This window comes from Tachysurus vachellii, chromosome 4 (assembly GCF_030014155.1).
Source record: "Tachysurus vachellii isolate PV-2020 chromosome 4, HZAU_Pvac_v1, whole genome shotgun sequence".
In the NCBI taxonomy this organism is placed as follows: Eukaryota; Metazoa; Chordata; class Actinopteri; order Siluriformes; family Bagridae; genus Tachysurus; species Tachysurus vachellii.
This window is the reverse complement of record NC_083463.1, coordinates 3,761,067-3,782,960: the sequence shown is the minus strand read 5'-3', so window position 1 is coordinate 3,782,960 and position 21,894 is coordinate 3,761,067. Positions and strand designations below refer to the sequence as shown.

The 21,894-nt window shown below is 38.8% G+C and overlaps 1 protein-coding gene, 1 long non-coding RNA gene and 4 other non-coding genes across 6 annotated transcripts in view; 1 reads left to right on the top strand and 5 right to left on the bottom strand.

The window, feature by feature from the left end:
* LOC132844079 (uncharacterized) overlaps positions 1 to 111 on the top strand; it is a 608-nt gene extending 497 nt beyond the window's left edge. The window contains exon 3 of the long non-coding RNA XR_009648331.1: positions 1 to 111. This exon is cut by the window's left edge and continues 105 nt beyond it. This is a non-coding gene — a long non-coding RNA (uncharacterized LOC132844079).
* Positions 112 to 1,525: 1,414 nt separating this feature from the next.
* On the bottom strand, positions 1,526 to 1,608 carry trnal-cag (transfer RNA leucine (anticodon CAG)). Its single transcript has one exon. It is a non-coding gene; the product is annotated as a tRNA-Leu (tRNA).
* A 163-nt stretch (positions 1,609 to 1,771) lies between these two features.
* trnas-aga (transfer RNA serine (anticodon AGA)) lies at positions 1,772 to 1,853 on the bottom strand. The gene has a single exon. It is a non-coding gene; the product is annotated as a tRNA-Ser (tRNA).
* A 2,208-nt stretch (positions 1,854 to 4,061) lies between these two features.
* trnal-aag (transfer RNA leucine (anticodon AAG)) lies at positions 4,062 to 4,143 on the bottom strand. Its single transcript has one exon. It is a non-coding gene; the product is annotated as a tRNA-Leu (tRNA).
* A 2,237-nt stretch (positions 4,144 to 6,380) lies between these two features.
* On the bottom strand, positions 6,381 to 6,453 carry trnaf-gaa (transfer RNA phenylalanine (anticodon GAA)). Its single transcript has one exon. It is a non-coding gene; the product is annotated as a tRNA-Phe (tRNA).
* A 6,228-nt stretch (positions 6,454 to 12,681) lies between these two features.
* LOC132844215 (G-protein coupled receptor 22) lies at positions 12,682 to 19,899 on the bottom strand. Its single transcript, XM_060867432.1, has 2 exons — positions 19,699 to 19,899; positions 12,682 to 16,349 (listed from the first exon to the last, which is right to left on the bottom strand). Exon 2 carries the CDS (start codon positions 16,272 to 16,274, stop codon positions 14,256 to 14,258), a length of 2,019 nt encoding a protein of 672 aa, XP_060723415.1. The 5' UTR covers positions 16,275 to 16,349; positions 19,699 to 19,899; the 3' UTR covers positions 12,682 to 14,255.
* Between the last annotated feature and the right edge of the window lie 1,995 nt (positions 19,900 to 21,894).

Sequence of the window (21,894 nt, the reverse complement as noted above, 5' to 3'; positions counted from 1 at the left end):
TAAATAGGAACTGTTTTGAGCAATGGCATGACGACATTTAAACTCCATTCTCAAAGATTCACAGTGTGTGATGGCTTACAAATTTATATCTTATTTTTTATATTGTAAAGAATCATTCCATACAATAAAGCTTCTTGACTCTATTGTATTGTTCATGTTTTTTACCATTGGTAAAATAAAAGTCTTATTTTGTCAAGTACAGATATAAAAGGCCTTTGTACTTTATTGTACACTATTTTAGTAAACTACAAGCAAAAGATTTTCTCTTTGAGTCTCCCCACACTCATTCTTTTGTCAACACAATCCAGACTAAGCCATTAGGGGTTGGGCCTCCTCAGGTGTGAATCATCAATATTCATGACCATTGACCCGCCCTCGCATATTGCCTTTACACAACAAAAACTGTCTTACAAAAGTTAAATCAATGTATTGTTTCATGTGAATGAGTGGGTAAAATGGTTTTTACATCTTTTTGTAGCAAATTCTCAACTCTACAAGAGTAGAGAACTTTATTGTTTGTGAACAAATGTTTAGTATGTGTTTCTTGGCCTTATTTCAGCAACTTTTCTTTTTCTTTTTTTTAGTAACCACGCATAAACATCATTTACTTAAAAATACAAACATGTACATACATTTTACTTACATAATATTGTAACCCAGTTTGTGCTGAATACAGTGTTATGTGATATTAGCCGTTAATATGTATTGAAGTAACTGAAAAAAGACCAAATGTAAGAGCATGTCAGAACCTCTGCCAGTGTCACAAAATGGTCAGACCCCAGAGGGTTAAGGACCATGCACAGGGTCTCCACAAGAAACACAACAAGGCAGTGTAGTTGGTTGACTTGTAAATATTCTGTGCCAATGGAACAAAAAATAAGCTTATCTTGGAACACATTGACCACTTGTCACCCATCTTCTGGTAAGCAGAAGCTCAGACCTACTCTTTGGTGTTTGACCCTCTACTGGGATTTGATTTGTTTCAGTTGATGAACATGCTACAGGGGGCCTCAATCCCAAATCAATAAGCTTCCGCTTTGCAGTCAAAAAGGCATTGTATTTTGTTCACTACCGAACATTCTATGGACAAGACTCTAGAATCATGCCAATGGCAAAAGATTAATCTCATCGTCAAACACAATGACCCATTTTTACCCATTTGCTGGTAAACAGAAGCGCAGACCTACTCCTCTGCGTTCGAACCACTGCTGTGAATGGATTTGTTTCAGTTGCTACTGTGGGCCTCAATCCAAAAGTTTTAACCTTCAGGTGGGGACTATGCACAGGGTCTCTCTCAACATCTCAGCAAGGCAGTCTAGTTGGTTCACTGTGCAATCATTTATGGGCAAGACTGTAAAAGCATGCCAGGGCAGTAGAATGTAGCTTAGAATCCAAAGCAATTAAGGGTTTCTCGCACTTTGAATATGAAAGACATAAATACTGAAATCAAAGTTGAAAGACTTTTTTTCAGATTTACTTTATTCTCCTTCATGTACAGGATCCTGAGACAAAGGGAAGGGTCCAATGTCAGAAGTGGGATTCGAACCCACGCCTCCAGGGGAGACTGCGACCTGAACGCAGCGCCTTAGACCGCTCGGCCATCCTGACACAATCAAAGTAAAAAATCAACCCCTCAAATGCATTGATCATCTCTAGAGCGCAGCATCAGCTTTGGTAAGGACACAGGCCGGTTTCTTGAACTAGTCTGCTTGTTGGGGAGCACGTCCCCTAAGGCAAGGTTCAAATGCCCGTTGACAAACAAAACCTCTGACGTAGTCGGCAGGATTCGAACTTGCGCGGGGAGACCCCAATGGATTTCTAGCCCATCGCCTTAACCACTCGGCCACGACTACAAGCGCTGCGGCGCATCTCTGAATGTTCGTTAAAGCTCTTTGTTTTGTTGTTTCACGTCTGATTTTAAGGACCATGCACAGGGTCTCCACAAGAAACACAACAAGGCAGTGTAGTTGGTTGACTTGTAAATATTCTGTGCCAATGGAACAAAAAATAAGCTTATCTTGGAACACATTGACCACTTGTCACCCATCTTCTGGTAAGCAGAAGCTCAGACCTACTCTTTGGTGTTTGACCCTCTACTGGGATTTGATTTGTTTCAGTTGATGAACATGCTACAGGGGGCCTCAATCCCAAATCAATAAGCTTCAGCTTTGCAGTCAAAAAGGCCTTGTATTTTGTTCACTACCGAACATTCTATGGACAAGACTCTAGAATCATGCCAATGGCAAAAGATTAATCTCATCGTCAAACACAATGACCCATTTTTACCCATTTGCTGGTAAACAGAAGCGCAGACCTACTCCTCGGCCATCCTGACACAATCACAGTAAAAAATCAACCCCTCAAATGCATTGATCATCTCTAGAGCGCAGCATCAGCTTTGGTAAGGACACAGGCCGGTTTCTTAACTTTCAAATAAAAATTTAGTTATAATAAAATAATATAAAGGTGCAATTGCAGTTACATCCTGTCATATTGATATACTTACACTTATACAACGTCTCGTACAGAGCCTCCTGAAATTTAAATGAAATCTCAAATCCCTCTGCATTAGCATTTTTGTACAGCCACAAACCTTTGTGACATAAACAATCGTACTCAGTAGGACATGTAGTGAAATGTTGTTGTTGTTTTTTTTCAATTACAACCGATTGTAGTGACTAAGACTATGTTTCGGCCAATGGCTGTTTTGTCCCACCCCAATCCCCTGCTTCGGCCAATGACTGTTTTTTCCTGCCTAATCCCCCTGCTTCGGCCAGTGACTGTTTTTCCCCGTTCGGAACTGTTAGGTCTTGCCGTTCGGTATTGTTAGGACTTGTTAGGACCTAGGTTAGGAATTGTTTGAAATCTCGGCCACCTCGTCGTGCAGAAAATACACCCAAAGCATGCCAAGAAAATCATGTGTTTTTTTTCAATGTAGCTCTGTGGCATACTTTACCAAATGGGCTTTAGAAAGGTCTTGTTCAGAACACCAAGATCCAAAGCCCATTGCAAAGTTCATTGGTGCTCCATAGATTTATGTTGGCGGAGCTGATGTGAACTAACAAGTATCTGTGTCCAACCAGCGGGGAAATAATGCCTACCGTTGTGAAAGCTGCAGACCAAGGGCTAGCTTATCACACCCCACTCTAGCACAGATTGAGGGAACAGGTAGGAAGCTTAATCGGTGCCTTGAAAAGGTTTGCTGGCAGCGGTGGGTGATGACCCTGCTGATTTGAAAATCCAGGCCAGTTAAACCACACAGAATCATGCTTGACAGCAGGCCAGAAAGAAGAATCACATGCCACACGAGTCAGGCTGGTGCCAGGTGCAGCTACATCATGCATGTAATCCCACAGTCTCAGTTCTAGCATGTTTCCGGTGGCGAATTACTGCCTCACATGAAAGAAAGAGCGATACATGTAGAAAACAAAGGGAGAGAAACAGTGGAGTGAGACGGAGAAAAAAAAGAAAAAAGAAAAAAAAAAGAAAAGTGGACAGCGAAAACATTTACTCCAGAATGGACAGACTCATTTCTGTTCACACTCCACACTAAACCAGTGTGTCTCATATGTTCAGAAACTGTGGCATTTATTAAAAGTGGCAATGTGAAACGCCATTATGAGACAAAACATAAAGGTTTTGAACAAAAGTTTCCACTCAAATCTGAAGACAGCGTCCCTGAGACAGCTTTCCCAGGTCTGAGGGAAGTAGCCCTATACATCCTGACCATGTTTGGCTCTACATACAACTGTGAGGCAGCTTTCTCTACAATGTACATAATTAAAACTAAATATGATACCAGGCTCAGTAATGAGCACCTCCACATGTGTATGAGAACGGCCCTGACTCATTCTCCACAATGCATTGCAAAGTTCATTGGTGTTCCATAGCCTTATGTTGACCGAGCTCATGTGAACTAACAAGCATCTGTGTCCAACCAGTAGGGAAATATGGCCTAACGTTGCAAAAGCTGCAGACCCAGGGCTAGCTTATCACGCCCCACTCTAGCACGGATTGAGGGAACAGGAAGGACGCTTAATTGGTGCCTTAAAAAAGCTTGCTGGCAGCGGTGGGATTTGAACCCACGTCCCCGAAGAGACTGGAGCCTTAATCCAGCGCCTTAGAGCGCTCGGCCACACTACCTGCACCACTAGGCAAAGCTAGATTTTCATACCACATTTCGAGTGCATGTAGCCTGCAACAAATGAATGTGTTGTGGTAAAGAGGAGGTCAGCAACAAGGGCGGGATATGAACCAATGCGTGCAGAGCACACTGGGTTAGCAATCCATCGCTTTAACCTCTCAGCCACCTCGTGTTGCCGAAAACGCACCCCAAGCATGCTAAAAAAAACGCCTTAACCACTGAGCTACCACATTCTTGACATGCTCTTATCAAGAATATCATGATGCAAAGCAACAAACCCTTTGCAAAGTTCACTGGAGCCCCATTGCCTCTTGGCAATATAACTTGTGTATATGAACTTTCATACGGTGGCCGGGAAGTGCAAAACAAATTAACAAAGCCCAAACCAAATTAACAAAACCCAAAGCACATTAACAAAACCCAAACCACATTAACAAAACCCAAACCAAATTAACAAAACCCAAACCACATTAACAAAACCCAAACCACATTAACAAAACCCAAATCAAATGAACAAAACCGAAAACACATTAACAAGTCAGACAACCCGGAAGCGGTTGGTATAATTTGTTAATGGAAACTTACCATCATCGGACGAGACACCTTTCATTCACCTTTATATCTTTAATGACAGTCGTCTTGTCCAATGATCGGTAAGTTTCCATTCACAAACTATACCTACCGCTTCCGGGTTGTCTGAATCGGTGCATGAAACACATTAACAAATCAGAAAACAAATTAACAAATCAGAAAACAAATGAACAAATCAGAAAACACAACGACATTTCAGACAACCCGGAAGCGGTTGGTATAGTTTGTGATTGGACAAGACACCTGTCACTCAAAGTATACATGAAGATCAACAGTCTGCCACAGGGAAACGTTGGAATGGATGGATGGAATGGATTACTGTGGATTAATTCTGTTATTTTCTTGAACGGAGAACTTTACTCTTTATATCTTTACTCTTTAACTTTATATTACACATAAGATTCCATACCTGTATATCTTGAGTGACAGGTGTCTTGTCCAATGATCGGTAAGTTTCCATTCAAAACGATACACTACCGTTTCTGGGTTGTCTGACTTGTCGTTGTGTTTTCGAATTTGTTAATGTGTTTTCTGATTTGTTAATTTGGTTTGGGTTTTGTTAATTTGGTTTGGGTTTTGTTAATGTGTTTTCGGTTTTGTTAATTTGGTTTGGGTTTTGTTAATTTGGTTTGGGTTTTGTTAATGTGTTTTCGGTTTTGTTAATTTGGTTTGGGTTTTGTTAATTTGTTTTGCACTTCCCGGCCACCGTACTTTCACCACCTCTTTACAAACAAACCAATTGTCGATACCCAGTATCGCACTTAGGACATTTAGTCTAACGCTCTCCTAACTGATATTTGTTAAAAAACATGTTTTCCATATTTATTAAAATATATTACTATATTTATTTCTCATATTAAATTACTTTTGACTGATACCAAACCATTGATCTTTAGAAGTTCATTCTAACAATATATTGTTAAAATGTCAGAAATTCATACTAATGATAATGTATTATGTGTTTTGCACAATACATTATAATACCTCATATAACTGCTGCTACTATATTAAGTGTTCATTCCAGTATTTATAAGCAGTACACTGCTTTTGCGTATTGTCTTTTGTGTAATGTCTTGTATTGTTTGTTTGCATTGTCTTTTGTCCTGCACTGTTTGCACCAGGTTGCACAGATTCACTTTATGTATCTAGGACTACTTACTTAAGTCCTTAACTCTGTTTTTAAATTATGTAGCACCATGATCCTGGAGAAACGTTGTCTCATTTCACTGTGTACTTCAACAGCTATATATGTTTCAAATGACAATAAACTTGACTTGACTTGCTTTTTATTTTTCGGCACTGCGGTTTAGCAGGTACAAAAGCGCCATCTAGTGGTGTTTAGAAGGAAATACATCTCTAATCGCACATGCGCATTTGCGTTCAGACTACCTTACAGCTGCGGACAAATTAAGTAAAAGTCGAATGCATTATGACTAAATATATTTCTAAATTAATTAAATATGTAAAATGTATAATGCTTAATGCAAATTATTGTCATTGAGAATTTTTGAGGAGTGTTAGTGATATACGTACAGAAAAACACAAATAAGATTCGAAATCGCACGTGTATTTTTATATGTATTTCATGTCTTTTGCACTTTAAATATTTTAGTATTTTTTATGTTAAAAGAACGTTTTTCCGGTTTGCCGAAACCCGGGATCGAACCAGGGACCTTTAGATCTTCAGTCTAACGCTCTCCCAACTGAGCTATTTCGGCTGCACGTCATTCCGCTCTTTGACTGGGAATGTTACTCTTCAAATCTCTTCTGCCTTATAATATGATGTATTAAATATTATTAGCTATATAATATTTATACAGCATGCTGCATCCGCAAAGCCAACAGCATTGTTGATGACCCCACACACACATCACACACACTCTTCACCCCTCACATCTCTCTCACACACTCTTCACCCTGCTGCCATCTGGAAAATGGTACTGAAGAATTTAGGCCCTCATGACCCTCATGTGTAACAGCTTCTTTCCACAAGCCATCAGACTTCTTAATAAATGAACTGTACTGAGCACAACACACACTTACATCAACTATATGGACTGCACAGACCTACACCAATTACACACTCTTCCATTATACATCCATCAATCTGTTTACATGCTGTTTTGCACACTGTTTTATGCTCTTTGCATGTGCTGTCTCACATTTCATTTGATTGCTGTTTTGCACAATCCTTTACAATATCTCCTGTAACTGCTGCTATAATACTGTGTTCATTCCGGTATTTCTGCACACGCAATATTGATTGGACATACAGTATTTACACTGGTCAGCACTGTTTTTGTTTATCGTCTTGTGTTTTGTCTTTTGTGTGATGTCATGTCTTGCACTGTTTGCACCAGGTTGCACAGATGCACTATATGTGGCTAGAACTACTTACTAAGTCCTTAGCTATGTCTTTGTTTTATGTAGTACCGTGATCCTGCAGAAACGTCTCATTTCACTGTCTACTGCAACAGTTTTATATATATAGTTAAAATGACAATAAAAGCTTCTTGACTTCACTTGAATTGACTTGGATCACCAGCTTCCTGACAGGCAAGAAACAACAGGTGAGACTGGGAGGTGTTACCTCTAGTATCCGGACAATCAGCACTGGCGCTCCTCAGAGATGTGTCCTCTCCGCACTTCTATTCTCCCTCTATACCAATGACTTCACTTCAAGTGACCCAACTGTTAAACTCCTGAAATTTACAGATGATGCTACACTCATTGGTCTCATCCAAGATGGCGATGAGTCTGCATACCAGCAGGAGGTGAAGAGGCTGGTGCAGTCAGAACAGCCTAGAGCTAAACACTCTCAAAACTGTGGAGATGATAGTGGACTTTAGGAAAGACCCCTCAACACTACTCCCCCTCACAATATCCAACAGCCCGGTGTCATCTGTGGAGGCCTTCATGTTTCTGGGCACTATAATTTCCCAAGACCTGAAATGGGAGTGCAACATAAACTCCATTATCAAAAAGGCCCAGCAGAGGATGTACTAGCATAGAAGATGTCCTGTGCACATCCATCACCATCTTGTTTGGAGCAGCAATAAAAAGGACAGGAACAGACTGCAACACAGAGTAAAAACAGCAGAAAAATTAATTGGTGTCCCATGCCCACTCCCCAGGACTTGTAACATACAAGAACCAGAAACTGGACAGGAAAAATCACTACTGACCCTTCATGCTCTGGACACAACCTCTTTCAGCTCTTCCCTTCTAGCAGGCACTACAGAGCTTTGTTTACCAAAACTGCCAGACACAGGAACAGTTTATTTCCCCAGGCAATCAATCTGATTAATAACTCACCATAATTATATTCCCTGCTTCATATCTACATGTACTGCATTATCAGAACTGTCAGTCATCACATCATCCGTATATATTACACACACTACTGCTGCTGTATATTGTACAAAAAGCATAATATTGCAAAATACTTTTATTTGCACTACCATGCACTCTCACACTTTATGTACATAACTGATCAGTCATATATTATATATTCATATTTAATACTCATACTGTCTGTATTGTATCACATTGTCTGCATTGTCTTGTATAGTATAGTGTTATTTATGTCTGTACTTTTGAGAGTCACAAACAGCTGGAACCAAATTCCTTGTGTGTGTCAACACACTTGGCCAATAATCCTGATTCTGATCAATATGAGATAATAAATATGAGATTCTGCTCATCATGGGTATAAAGAGTGATCATTTCAGTTACTATAAGCTTCCTGAAAATTTTTACCTTGATTTCCCTCATCAAAATTCCATCCAATTCAATTTATTTGTATAGCGCTTTTAACAATTCCCATTGTCTCATACCAGCTTTACAGAAGTATAGAAACAGAAGAGAGAGAAAAAAGAAATAAATATATAATAATAAGAAAAAATAAGGATAAAAATAAATAAATGAATATACATCCTGTGATAATCACAAGAGATCAGCAGTTAGAGAAATACTCAAACAAGACTGCCTGTATGTTGTAATGATTTTAAATCGCTCTATCCCATGTCACCCAGTAGAGGACATGACCCCTGTTTGAGTTTGCTCAACATTTCTTGCCCAAGCTCTGGCTTGCTCAATAAAGATCTTTATGTAATGTCTGTTGTTAAAGCATGACATAAATAAAACGTGTTTTTGCAAGAAAGGATCTTCGTAGCATGGACAGAGAGAGAGAGAGCGAGAGAGAGAGCGAGAGAGAGTGAGACATTAAGAAATTGTTCAATATAAACTTATTTATCGAACACAATTTCTATAAAAATACCTATGCATATTATACCTCTTAGTGACTAAGGGCTGTTCCTCTTATTAAGGGCTTGTAATGTAATATCAGTAGTGCTACAGTCCGCTGCTTACAGTTGGATCTTGTGTTTAAGGCTTTAGTGCACCGCATGGTTCCTTTTTCCTCCACCCCCACAGCATATCTCTCTCTCTCTCTCTCTCTCTCTCTCTCTCTCTCTCTCTGTCTGTTTCTCTCTCCTCCAAGGTGACTTTCCCCCGCAGAGGCAGATGAAGGAGGAGAGAGGGAGGGCTACATTAAAATAAAAGAGGAGAAAATGACAGGAAAGGAAATGGATGAGATTAAAAATGACATCTGAGGAAAAAAAAGAGTTTGAACTGTATGAATGGAGTGCATGGTAATATTTTGATAAGATATAGTGAGTAATCCTCTCTGATTTCTCTCTCCTGACTCTCGTTTACTCTCTTTGTCATGGTTCAGTGATTTGGGAGGGACAGACGGTAGGTGAAGGAGGTGAAGGATGAGTGCTTGTACCCATCCTGTAGGTGTTTGTAAATCTAAAATGATGTAATGTCCTTATTGAGATGTCTTCTTTTCCTCTCTGTGGGTGAAGATGTATTTTAAGCTTTGCTAATCAAACATTCAGGATGCAGCTGTCATCATTTCACCATACCACAGTCACAGCAAGCATAATTTGCTGATATAAAATTGGCATATAGCTAACATGGATCCATGGTAACTCTTTATTTCTGTCTGTATTTTTTGGTCAGAAAAAAATGCACTGATGTGGGTGGAGTGTTACATGGTGGTAATAGTACCACCTACTGAGACCTGGTGTTAGCAAAGACACAAGATCAAAATGCTATTTTGCTGACTTGAAGCTCTGTCATTAAAAGCCTTGTACCATAAAAACCTTACTCTAATGCATTTAAACTGCATCCAAAAAAGAGAAATAAATTAAAGATAGTCAAAAATAAAATAGTACAATAGGCAAACATACAAGTAAAATCTAATAATATTAAATGAATAATAATATATAACAGCACTGTGTGAACAACACTTTATGAAACAAAAAGATTTTTGTTAATTAAATTGTTATATTAAAATAATATAACATGTAATCAAATGTATATTTTATGTTAAAAATTCCTCTAAAAGTAACAAAAATAAAAAAAATGAGTAAAATGTTAGTTAAAAATGTTTACGTTATGAATTTTTGTAAATTTTCTAACAGCTGATATTTGTAATCTGTGTTTGAACACTAATAATAACAACTAATAACACTACTAATAATCAGTGTTAGTGTTAGTAAATATATATATTTTAATCTTTTTGTGTAAAAAAATATTATTTTATTTTAAGCTTTTGTATTTAACCTTTAATTATTTTCCCTTTACTAGCTTAAGTGACCTGTTTGTTTCATTATGACCTGTTTTATTATTTTTTAAATCAAATGAATTAATTAATTAATTATTTTTTGTGAATGCTTTATGATATATTTAATTTTTTTTGTTATTATTTCCTATTTCTTTCTTTGTCACTTTTATTACTTATTGAATTTTGGTTTTGTTACTGTTTCTTTTTCTTCCTCCTCCTCTTCTTCTTCTTCTTCTTCTTCTTCTTCTTCTTCTTCTTCTTCTTCTTCTTCTTATTATTATTATTATTATTATTATGCATATTCATAGCACCATTTGCTTCTCCAATCTTTTACAACAAATAAAGTAAACTTGGCAGTGAGCTGGCTGTTCTTGATGAGCTCAGCCTGGGATCTGACTTACTGAAAAGAAACGCTCCTCATTACTACATTACACAAGGAGCAGCACTGAACACTTCACCCAGAATCACACATGTGAATGACCCACAAAAGCAAACCAGAAAGCACCAGAAATAAATTCGTTCAGCCAGTCAGGTGGATATTTTCATTATAAAACATTCAGATGAAATCTAATCGCATGTCATTGTGAAAATGTTGCTCTATTGCACTACATTAATAAAGGGGTGCACAGGAGTAGATTAGATTGGATTGAATATCATGAATGACTACACCATTTCATAATTCATTCATTCTATCCACTGCCTTTTTATAGTTGTTTCATTACATTAAGCAAAAAACATGTTGTGTTTAACTGGTGTGATGAAGCGTAGTTACTGGTACCATCCTGACATTAAACTGTACGTTTAATGTCATGAAATCTATGTGAAACAAATTTGTTCTTGATCTCTCTGATGTTAAAAAAGTTGATCTTTCTCGCCATCCTCCTTTTGAGCTAATGGCATAACTGGGAAACTCCTCTGTCATGAACAGGCTATTAAATGTAAAGTTACAGCTTGATCTCTAACATAAAGATTCTGTTCATAAAAGTTAATTATTTATTTATAAAAAAAAACAGAAAAATATTTAGCATTTGTTCCACAGTGACAGATTTTTTATCATTAATTTATCAGTAGCCATAGTCTATGTAGAGAAATCTCAGTGTAAGATGTTACTTTAGAAAGGCTATCATAATAAAATGAGGTAATTCATTTTATATTAACATTGCTGTTACAAAAAAATCATCTTAGCTATCTAATTATCTTCTAACCCAACAGAAGCAAGAATTTCACAGCGCTGTATTTTGTACACTCTTAAATACAAATGCTTGTGGCTTTTTTTTTAAATACATGTGGCTTTTATATTTCTCACCTTCATTTATGTGTAGCCTTGTGTGAAATCTCAGTTTTATAATTGTCTGCAATGAAAGAGATTTAAAAAAAACAAATCTTTTGGTGCATTTAACTCCTCCAAAATATACTGGACTTGAGTCTTCAAACATTTTTCCTAAATGTCACTGTGTGTCATCAAACATTAATATAGTTTAAGGTTATTAAAGTGCACCTGTGGAGTGCCACTATCATCACTAATAATGAGGATAACCAGTGGCATACCAGTGGACAATGAGTCTTTAAAGATTAATACACACCTCTAACAGAGAGATTAGAGAGTTGACCCTTTTACTAATTAAAGAAACATCTTCAGGAGTGCCTCAATCAGCAGATTCGATCGACTTTGTGAAAGCTTTGGTGTTAAGAGGAACACAGGAGGGATTTAATTGGCCTCTTTGACTTTGAGCAGTTAAAATAAAATGAGTTTACTCTAATTGGGTGAATGAGTATGGGAAAAGCTTGATGCTGCACTCGAGGAGCTGCAACATAAAAAAAAACTCTAAACTGCAATTCTACACACTTGTGACAAAACTATTTTTATTATGCATTACACATGGAACTAGAATATTTTTCTTTGTTATGTGTACTAGCATCATTGCACACACGCTAGGGGAGCAGTGGTGGCTCAAATGGTTAAGGCTTTGGGTTATTGATTGAAAGTTAAGGATTCCAGCCCCAGTGCTGCCAAGCTACTACTGTTAGGCAATTGAGCAAGGCCCTTAACCCTAATAAAGTATAAATTAAAGTGCTTCTACACCTTGATTGCATTTTGTTCATTCATCTATCTATAGCAGGGTCCAACTGTAGCATGTGTTTGAGACCGATGACAATCTTGGATTTTTTTTCTTCTATTTTTTATTTTTTTTTTTAAAAAGTAGATGTTAGTATTTAAAAACCCAAACTAACTGCACTGTCACTAGGTCAACAAAAAAAAACAACAATCACACACATAATCAACTACATAATTTATTCACGATAACCACGCCCCAACACACACTGTGCTGTTACAGGAAAATAATCCATGTGGTGTTACACTGATTTTCCAATTTAAGCACATGACGATGTCATATCTAATTTACAACCAGCTAAAAGTACAAAATTAAATATAAGAACTAAGTCATAGTTTAAATGAGTTTAAAGTTACATTTAACATCATGAAATCTCAATGAAACAAGTTTGTTCCTGTTCTTGCTGATGTTTAAACAGCTATAAACAGTCAATGTCTACCCAGCCTCTGTTTTTCTCTCTTTAAGTTAATAAGACAGAAAAGTTTAATTATAGAGCTAATCACTTTACTGAGCAAGTCTTCGGTCCTGGAAATGCCATATGATTTAAAGTTACAGCTATACCTCTAACTGAAGACTCCATTCATAAAGGTTAAATAAATGTTTGTTTACAGAAAACTTTACCAGAAGAACATTTAATATTGTTATATGTTCCATAAAACATAGATTTTTCATTTTGTTCGTTCAGCATACAAGTTTGAGTTGTTAACTACAGAGATAGTAAAAATGTATTACGAAAAGGGCTTAAAAATAGAAAAATGAAAAATAGAAGCATTTTCACACCACTACATGCCATTTACATTGACATTTCTACAGGTTTTATGCGCCTCCTGCAGTGCAGCAAAAAACGCCATCTAGATCAAAAATCACTTCAATGATAAGGAAGTTTCAAGTAAACAGAATATTTGTTCTTTTTTTCAATACATGGACATGTGTTGAATTTCCTCTCTGTTGTAAATCACACCCGTGGTACAGAGGTGGAAAGGATTCGGGTAAAAAACAAACAAACAAACAAACAAACAAAAAAAAAACATCTAAATATTTGTTCAATGAATGTGTTGTTAGTGGTGAAAAGCAGCCAAACGTCTGTAGTAAACATGAGTTAAAATGTGAACAGCAAACGAGGAACTATCTAACTTTATTTATAGAATTCAGTCTTATTGCTGATCTACTGCAAAATACACAATAATCACAAATGAGTGAAAATCATTTAATGCTATTACATATGTATATAGATAGACACAAATACACAAACATAGACCCTGTTGCATTTGTTTTCCAAATTCAGCTTTAAGTTAATAATCATCATTTAATCATAGTTTGTATTTACATCCCTGATCGAAACATCAATAATATATCTATTGCACTCTATCCAAATTGAACATACTAGACGTATGACATATACGCAGGTGTGTATATAATGTGAATAAATGCTTCACTTCTTCTTCACTTCATGTTATATAATGCCAGTGTTAGAAGAATTATTCTGCATGGAAATTCTTCCATGCATGCCCTGGTTTATGAAATTATTGCCCCTGATCTCTTACACACTCACTGACACACTCTTGTTTTCTAGCACCACAAGAGTTAAATCTGAACTGTGGCTACGGTTAATTAGACATTGCCTTGTGGTTCTCTCTGAGCTCAGTGTGCTTTGGAAGGTGTGCTTCTTGTTATCGCTGTACAGAATAAATTACAGAACTGTTGACATGCAATATGAGTTGATGTCTCCGCTGGTTCCCTGCACCTCACACATACAGACACACACTGCAGGTTGTCACTCACGGACAGCCTCCATTAGGCAGCGGTCTGTAGCATCGCTGCAGTCTGCCCTGTGCTTGCGCCGATGCCTCTGCTTTACTTGAGCCATTGTCTTTGTGTTGTTGTTCTTGTTGCGTAGCCTGCGCAGACGTGTGTGCAGGACTTTACGCAGTTTCTGCCGCGTGAACGCATACAGCAGTGGATGAAGCACCACTGTCCAGTAAGCAAGCACTAGAAAGCAGACCCTGAGGCGCTCCAGCCAATCAGAGGGACCGATGGCTAGATGTATGAGTGGTGTAATAGACAGAGGAGCCCAGCATAGCAGGAAAGAGAGGACAATGATGACAGACATGCGGAAGACACGTTTCTGTCGTTCCCTTCGGTCTCTGTGACGTCTTACAGCTCGGCGCAGAGCCAAGATTGCTGAAACTGAGGCCCCCACTCCTACACTTGGTGGAGGATGAGTAGTAGTGGGATTTAAGGGTGTGGTGGATATTGTGGGACTAGGATTAAATGGCATGGCTGTGGTTGATGCAGTATGCTTGAAAGGTGTGGTTATGGTGGATATAGAGGGGCTGGGGTTTAGCGGTATGGTTATGGTGGATGGGGTATAGTTTGGAGGTATAGGTGGGGAGGAAGGAGACGGGCTGGGTTTCGGAGATACAAATATGGTGGATATAGATGGGTTAGGGTTTACAGGAAAGGATATGGTGGATGTAATTGTGTTATTAGCTTGATTCAGTGTAGGGTTTAGAGAAAAGGATAGGGTAGATGTAGCTGAGTGAGGGTTGATATGGCTGGTTATGGCGGATATATTGGAGTTAGGGTTTAATGTTATAGCTATGGTGGATGTATTGGGGTTAGGGTTTAGATGGGTTGTTATGGTGGGTGTAGTTGAGTTAGGGTTCAGATGGGTGGTTATAGTGGATATAGTAGGATTAGGGTTTAGTGGTATGGTTGTATTGACAGTGGAAGCATTTGGGTTATCGTTTAGAGGCATGATTATGGTTGACAGTGTAGGCATAGGATTCAAAGGCACAGCTCCAAATGATAAGCCTACAAGAGGTGCAGCTGCAGTGGCTGCAGTTGGGGTTAGACTTAGTGGAGTGTTTACTGATGGTGTGTTGGTCTCTGTGTTCATGGTCACTGTGGTAATGGTGTCTGAGGCCACAAGTGGTTCAGTAGATAGGGGAGGAGGAGAGACAGATACAGTTTTTGCCATGTGATCTGGTGACCGTGCAGACCTCTTACGACGCTGCCAGGGGCGCCGGACGAGTTGTGTGCTACCTTTTTGAGCTCTCGCTGGATGTCCGATGCGAATGCGCAGGGCCTGCAAGATGCGTAAGTAAGTAAACAACATTACGGCCAATGAGCACAGGAAGATGGGAGCCTGCAGAAAGAGGTGAGCTTGAAGAGTGCCTACTAGTTGAGAACACAGCAAAGTGCTATTTGAGTAAACAGGTGCTCTATCTGTTGCCCCAGCACCGAGCCCTGCCTCTACAAATGGCAAGACTGGCAAGGTTAAAGACACCATCCACACTCCGAATAGCAAAAATGCCGCTCTCCGTGGCGTAAGCAGACGATTGGCTGGACGGACACTGATGTCATAGCGATCAAGACTAATGAGCAGCAGGTTGAGTGCCGTTCCTACACTGGCAAAGGTGGCTGCTGATTCATGTAGACAGCAGAGCAGGACATGATGAGGGCTAGATGCTCCACCCAGAAGGAGGAGAATTGCAGTGATGGGCAGGCAGAGCAGACAGAGCAACAGATCAAGCGTGTGTAGGCTGAGTGTGACAGCATGGCTGACTGACTCAAGAAGGCTACAGTGGCCACAGTACAACACCAACACTGTCAGGTTCCCGCCAACACCAAGCAGCAACTCCAAAAGCAGCACAGCACTCACTGTGGCCCGGAAGCCGAGCCACGCCTCCTCTGTCTCAACAAGCCCCGCCACCACACCATCGCTTGACTGTAGGAGTGTGAGTGTGGGGCCCTCGGAAAAGCTGCCATCTGTCTCCATGGAAACAATCATGCACTGTCACACACATTGCCAGCCACACCTATCTGTCATGCTCCACCCACTCATATAATTGAGTGATTGACAGGCCTGAGAAAAAGAGAGAAATATAATAATAAGTATAATAACATGATTCACATCAATTCCGTTCTTACACAGTGTGACATTGTTGTTAATAAAGCTTTCCGTGTGTGAATGTTATGGCACGTAACTTTTCAAAAGTCAGGAACAAAAAAGAACTTCGGTACAGTGATAAATGTCACAGCTCAGTTATTTGTATCAGATAATTAAATATGACCCGAAGACAAAGTGAATATTGTATTGCAGTAAAACACTGCTGTATTTAATGTAACCATAAAAGAATAAAAAATAAAATAGGTTTAATAATTGAGTTATTTAATAATAAAATAATTTGTCATAAAGTTTTTGCATCATTTCTGAATACAATGGCCATTGTGTGCCTGCTGTCAAGTACAGTAGATATGCATTGAGTTAATTAATATTTTTTATGATTTCAATCTTTTTGTTCTTGTCAGTTCAGTAACTGTGTGGATGAATGGATCCCAGGTAACAGTAGCATTCAGTTCTGTCAGTAGCAATGAGATATTGATTTGGCAGTAAGATATAAATCTTTGTAGAATAAAAAGAGCAATCATGCATGACCTGTTCATGGCAATGACAGCTGCTTTGTCCAGCCTCTATTCTGGCATTGACATAACTCACCTGCTTGTTCTGTATTATGGCATCGACTTAATTCACCTGCTAGTTTAAGAGGCATGCATGCTTTGCAATAAATTTATTAAATTGGATATTATTAACATCAACCAAACTGAAATAATACCATCGTACCATGACAGGAAGAAATGTTATGCTATTAAATATCAGAGTTATAACAGTAAAAATGACTTAAGGTGTCCTGAGAGTTGAAATCAGCTTGAATTGTGTTAGGTTGGGTTTAAAATCACATCGGTACATGCCACTGTTCCAAAACGACTCCTTAATCAAATAAATAAATAAATAAGTTTGACTGGGGGCTGATCCCATTTCTATGATGGCTGTTACTATGGCAACTGGTCTGCAGGTTTAACTGTGCAATCGAAAGAAATGTTAAAAAAAAAAAGTAAAAAATAAATAAATAAATAAATAAATAAAAGGAAAAATGCGCCCATCTGCAGGTCCCTGTGTGAGAAGGGATCAGGTCTGAAAAAAAAAAACAATATAACACTGGAGTTTGTTTGGCACAAATGGAATCAGATTCAAACTTGTGTAGTAGTTAAAAATATCTCTAATGTACAGTATATACAGTTTACACGGCAATGCGAAAATGATTCACAGATGGAAAATTTATGATTGATGGCTGTAACACATGTCAGACAGATAAAATGGGCAGGAGCTAGAGAGAAGCAGAAGGTGCAGGAGAATGCTGAGTTGTAAATTCACAGGAGGCATATGTTTACATCTCCAACGCTCCATCCATCATCTTTTCTCTCCTTTCTCCAAATTACTATTCGGCACATCTCATGCCTTTCTCATCACTTCTGCATTCAAAAGTTAAAGCTACAGGATGCAGGATTCAGGATTTTTCACTCTTTCTGGAAGTATGTGGTTTTTAGATAATATTGAGTAGTAGGTCTAAAACATATGACACCAATGACGTGCTGAAAGTATAATACAGTGTATGTGTGACATTTGGGACACAGACCAAGTGACTCAAAAATATCTACTTATGTTTCCTGAATATTACATAGATGTTCTGAGAGCAAGTGGTTAATGATACAAATGACCAACAACAAAGATAAGATCTATCGTTCATTAGCTGAGTAGAGAAGAAATAAACATCTTACCTGTTCAACAAGGAAAATAAGCTAAAATCTCCGTAATGAATCCTTCTTCCTCTTAATTTTCCTTAAATCTCTCTCTCTCTCTCTCTCTCTCTCTCTCTCTCTCTCTCTCTCCATTGCAGCTTCTGCCAGGCACCCTGTAAACTGACTTTTTTTAAGCCTAAACCTGGGGTATGGTCATGTTTTTGACATATCACTTGCGCACACATTTACCCCCAAACCCCCTGACACAGTGCTGTGAAGTACTATTAGAGGCTTGTCATGGTGACTCACAGCAGCAGAGAAACGTCAGATAATTCTGATATTTGTTGACAAACTGTGCAGTATTATAGTATGCATCATTACATTATACACTATTTCCCACTCGTTCAATAACCATGTTTTTTTTTTTTTACTTAAAAATTCCTACTCACTGTAGCATCAGATCAGGGATTGTTGACTAGACAAAACAGGATAACCATGAACAAAATATTTTTTAATCACCTCAGGAAGAAATTCTTAGTTATTAGCACATTTTTTAGATTAAGGACTAAATGTATATGATGTCACATTTAAATAATGTCACACATTGTCAGATTTTTATTCATTCATTCACTCATCTTTAGTACGCACTTTATCCTGGTTAGAGTTCTGAAGCCTATTCAGGGAACACTGTGTGTAAGGTGAGAATACACCCTAGATGGGACACCCCACACACAAACACACACACACACACACAGCCAGTCCTCCTGCCAGCATGTTTTTGAGTAAAGGGACCTGCAGAAAACCCACATGAACATGTGGAGAACATGTAAAGAACCTGGACAGAGTCAGTAACATAAGGTGTGAGGTGCATCCACAGCTAATTTCAGTCCACTAAATTTCCTGTAAACATTGGGTGGCTTTGACGATTCTCATTTTTGTACCGTAATATTATTTTCATTTCATTGCATCATTACCAGATAATGAAACTCATGTGATGGAAATGAGCATAAATGGAGCAGGTCGAGGAGCATAAAAGTTTAAGGAACACCTCTGAACGTACAGCATGTTATTCCCTTCTCTGCATTAGATTACATAACGTATGCACATGCATAATGTTGATGATGGTGATGATGATGGTGGTGATGATGATAATGATATATGGCACAATTATGAGTGTACTTTGCATAGTTCCAATAAATTATACGCAAAATAAAACAAAATCGGTACATTAAAACAAGCTATTAAAACAGTAGCAGAAAAATGCCAATCATAACAGCTGTATCGTGGCACTCTGTTACGGGACACTAGAATAAAATACGCATCGATTCACGGACTATAGTTTTACATATAAAGGTTTTGAAAGAACACAACAACAACTATGAATCCGTATCTTCAATTTTCGTCCTTTTACCAATTTGGCAGCTCCACAGGCAGCATGAGGTTGTAACACAGCCGGTAAACGGATCGCGCCGGTGTTGTTTGTCTGCACAACCGAGTGCTCGCCACAGATGGAGCGCAACGCGTCAAGCTTCACGCGCTATTTTCACCATAGTCCGCTATAACGATACAAAATCCGAATGTGCCTAAAACATATCTCTATAAAGAACGATGCCCGAGCGATGGTTGTAACTCACCTCGTCCCGCGTGCAGGAGTCGCGGAGTCACGCGCCGGGATTCCTCCCCCTCCCGCTGCTAGGCTACATGGCACTGCGGCGCGCCGCGCTCCTCCTCGCGCCACTCTGCGCTCTGGCCATCCGCGCGCGTGACGTGACCGTCATGTCATGATCTCGCGCATCACACGGTCGAGTACATCAGCGGGGATCTTACGGCACCGGAGGCATGCGCGCGCGCGCGTCTGGGCTTACGCGTACTCCCATTAATTAATTAATTATTTAATTAATTGTTAAACTCCATCCATAACCAGTGTTGCAACCAGATAGTTTGTTGTCATTTGGATGCGCATCACACACACACACACACACACACACACACACACACACACACACACACACACACACACACAAATTTGCGCAAATTTAATGAATGTATGCTACTTTTAAATAATAATAGTCGTGGCATGAGTTGGCACAAAACAATAAATGGCACAAATAAATCCCAGCATCACTGTATAAACCCTGGGTGAGATCCCAGCCTATGGAGCCTTTTGTGAAGGTGGGAGAAAACCAGAAAACCTGGAGGAAACCCACATGGCCACAGGTTCTGGTTATTTCACACCTGAAAAAGATTGTGTTGTATAAATAAGACAGCAGAGCAAGTACAGTGATATCACACCACACCTCTCAGAGAGGATTCATTATATAGATTACAGACTGTTAATTTCACTCCCTAACTAAGCAACTTGTGAAGGTTCATGGAATAGCAAATAGCAAGAACTTCAGGTGTAGGAAAGTTTACCTGTACTTCATTTGGCTGATGATTTTGTCCTACTGTAAGTGACTCACAACCAAGTGACCTAAGCGGTTGAGGGTTAAAACAATCACTTGTGGGACTAACAGTATTTGCTTGTTGATGCTGGGATTTGAACTCAAGACCTGATGCCTTAGCCATAAATTTGCTACTTTAATTAAATGGCAGTTGCAAAATAATCCGTGACCAGTTGGACAAAATGAAATTGAATGCCACTGTAATTAGAAAAGGGGGCACAGTGGCTTAGGCACGTTTGCCTCACACCTCCAGGGTTGGGGGTTTGATTCCCGCCTCCACCTTGTGTGTATGGAGTTTGCATGTTCTCCCCGTGCCTCGTGGGGGTTTCCTCCGGGTACTCCGGTTTCCTCCCCCGGTCCAAAGACATGCATGGTATGTTGATTGGCATCTCTGGAAAATTGTCCGTAGTGTGTGATTGCGTGAGTGAATGAGAGAGTGTGTGTGTGCCCTGTGATGGGTTGGCACTCCATCCAGGGTGTATCCTGCCTTGATGCCCAATGACGCCTGAGATAGTCACAGGCTCCCCGTGACCCGAGGTAGTTCGGGTAAGCAGTAGAAAATGAATGAATGAATGAATGAATGAATAAATATTTTAACTTCAGAAAAAAGTCAGAAAGTCTATTCAGAGCTAAGTTTATAAGAGTAAGAGGCAGGTTCCTGATTCGTAGACAGACATGCAACTCAAGTGGGGTAAGGCACTAGACTTTTGCACCATGTGCAGTGGATATTTAAGCATAGACATTAATTATATGTGCTTTTGTTATGGATTTTTGGTTCTATTTTCTAATGTTTTTACTTGTGTGCTGTTCAGTCTTTGATTTTGTTTGACAGTTAAAGCCCTGTTTCTGTTCCTCACCATGTCTGAGGTAACCACAGGATGGAGGTAAGTTTGAAGTAGTCCTTTAACTTGCTGCCCTACATTTCACAGACAATTCTCACATGTAGTTCAAAGTAATTTTAATACAATAGAAAAACCTCAGACATCTACAATGACTCAGTACTAAGATACAATGATTTTCACAATTAGAATCATCTAGCAGAATTTCACAATCTCTATCAGCAAATGTAACAGTGTGAAAGAAAACTCAAGCAGGGATTGAAAAAAAAAAAAAAAAAAAAAAAATATATATATATATATATATATATATATATATATATATATATATATATATATATATATATATATATATATATCATCTGAATATATATGAGACATTACGAATGTAAAAATGGTAACTGAGTGACAGATCTGAGGTGTTGGCCTAATTACTCTCAATGTATTGCAATGAGATGTGGCTAAGTGATTTGTAACACAGCCAAAAGGCAGAGAGAAAAATGTGCACACACACACACACACACACACACACACACAGAGTGAGTGAGAG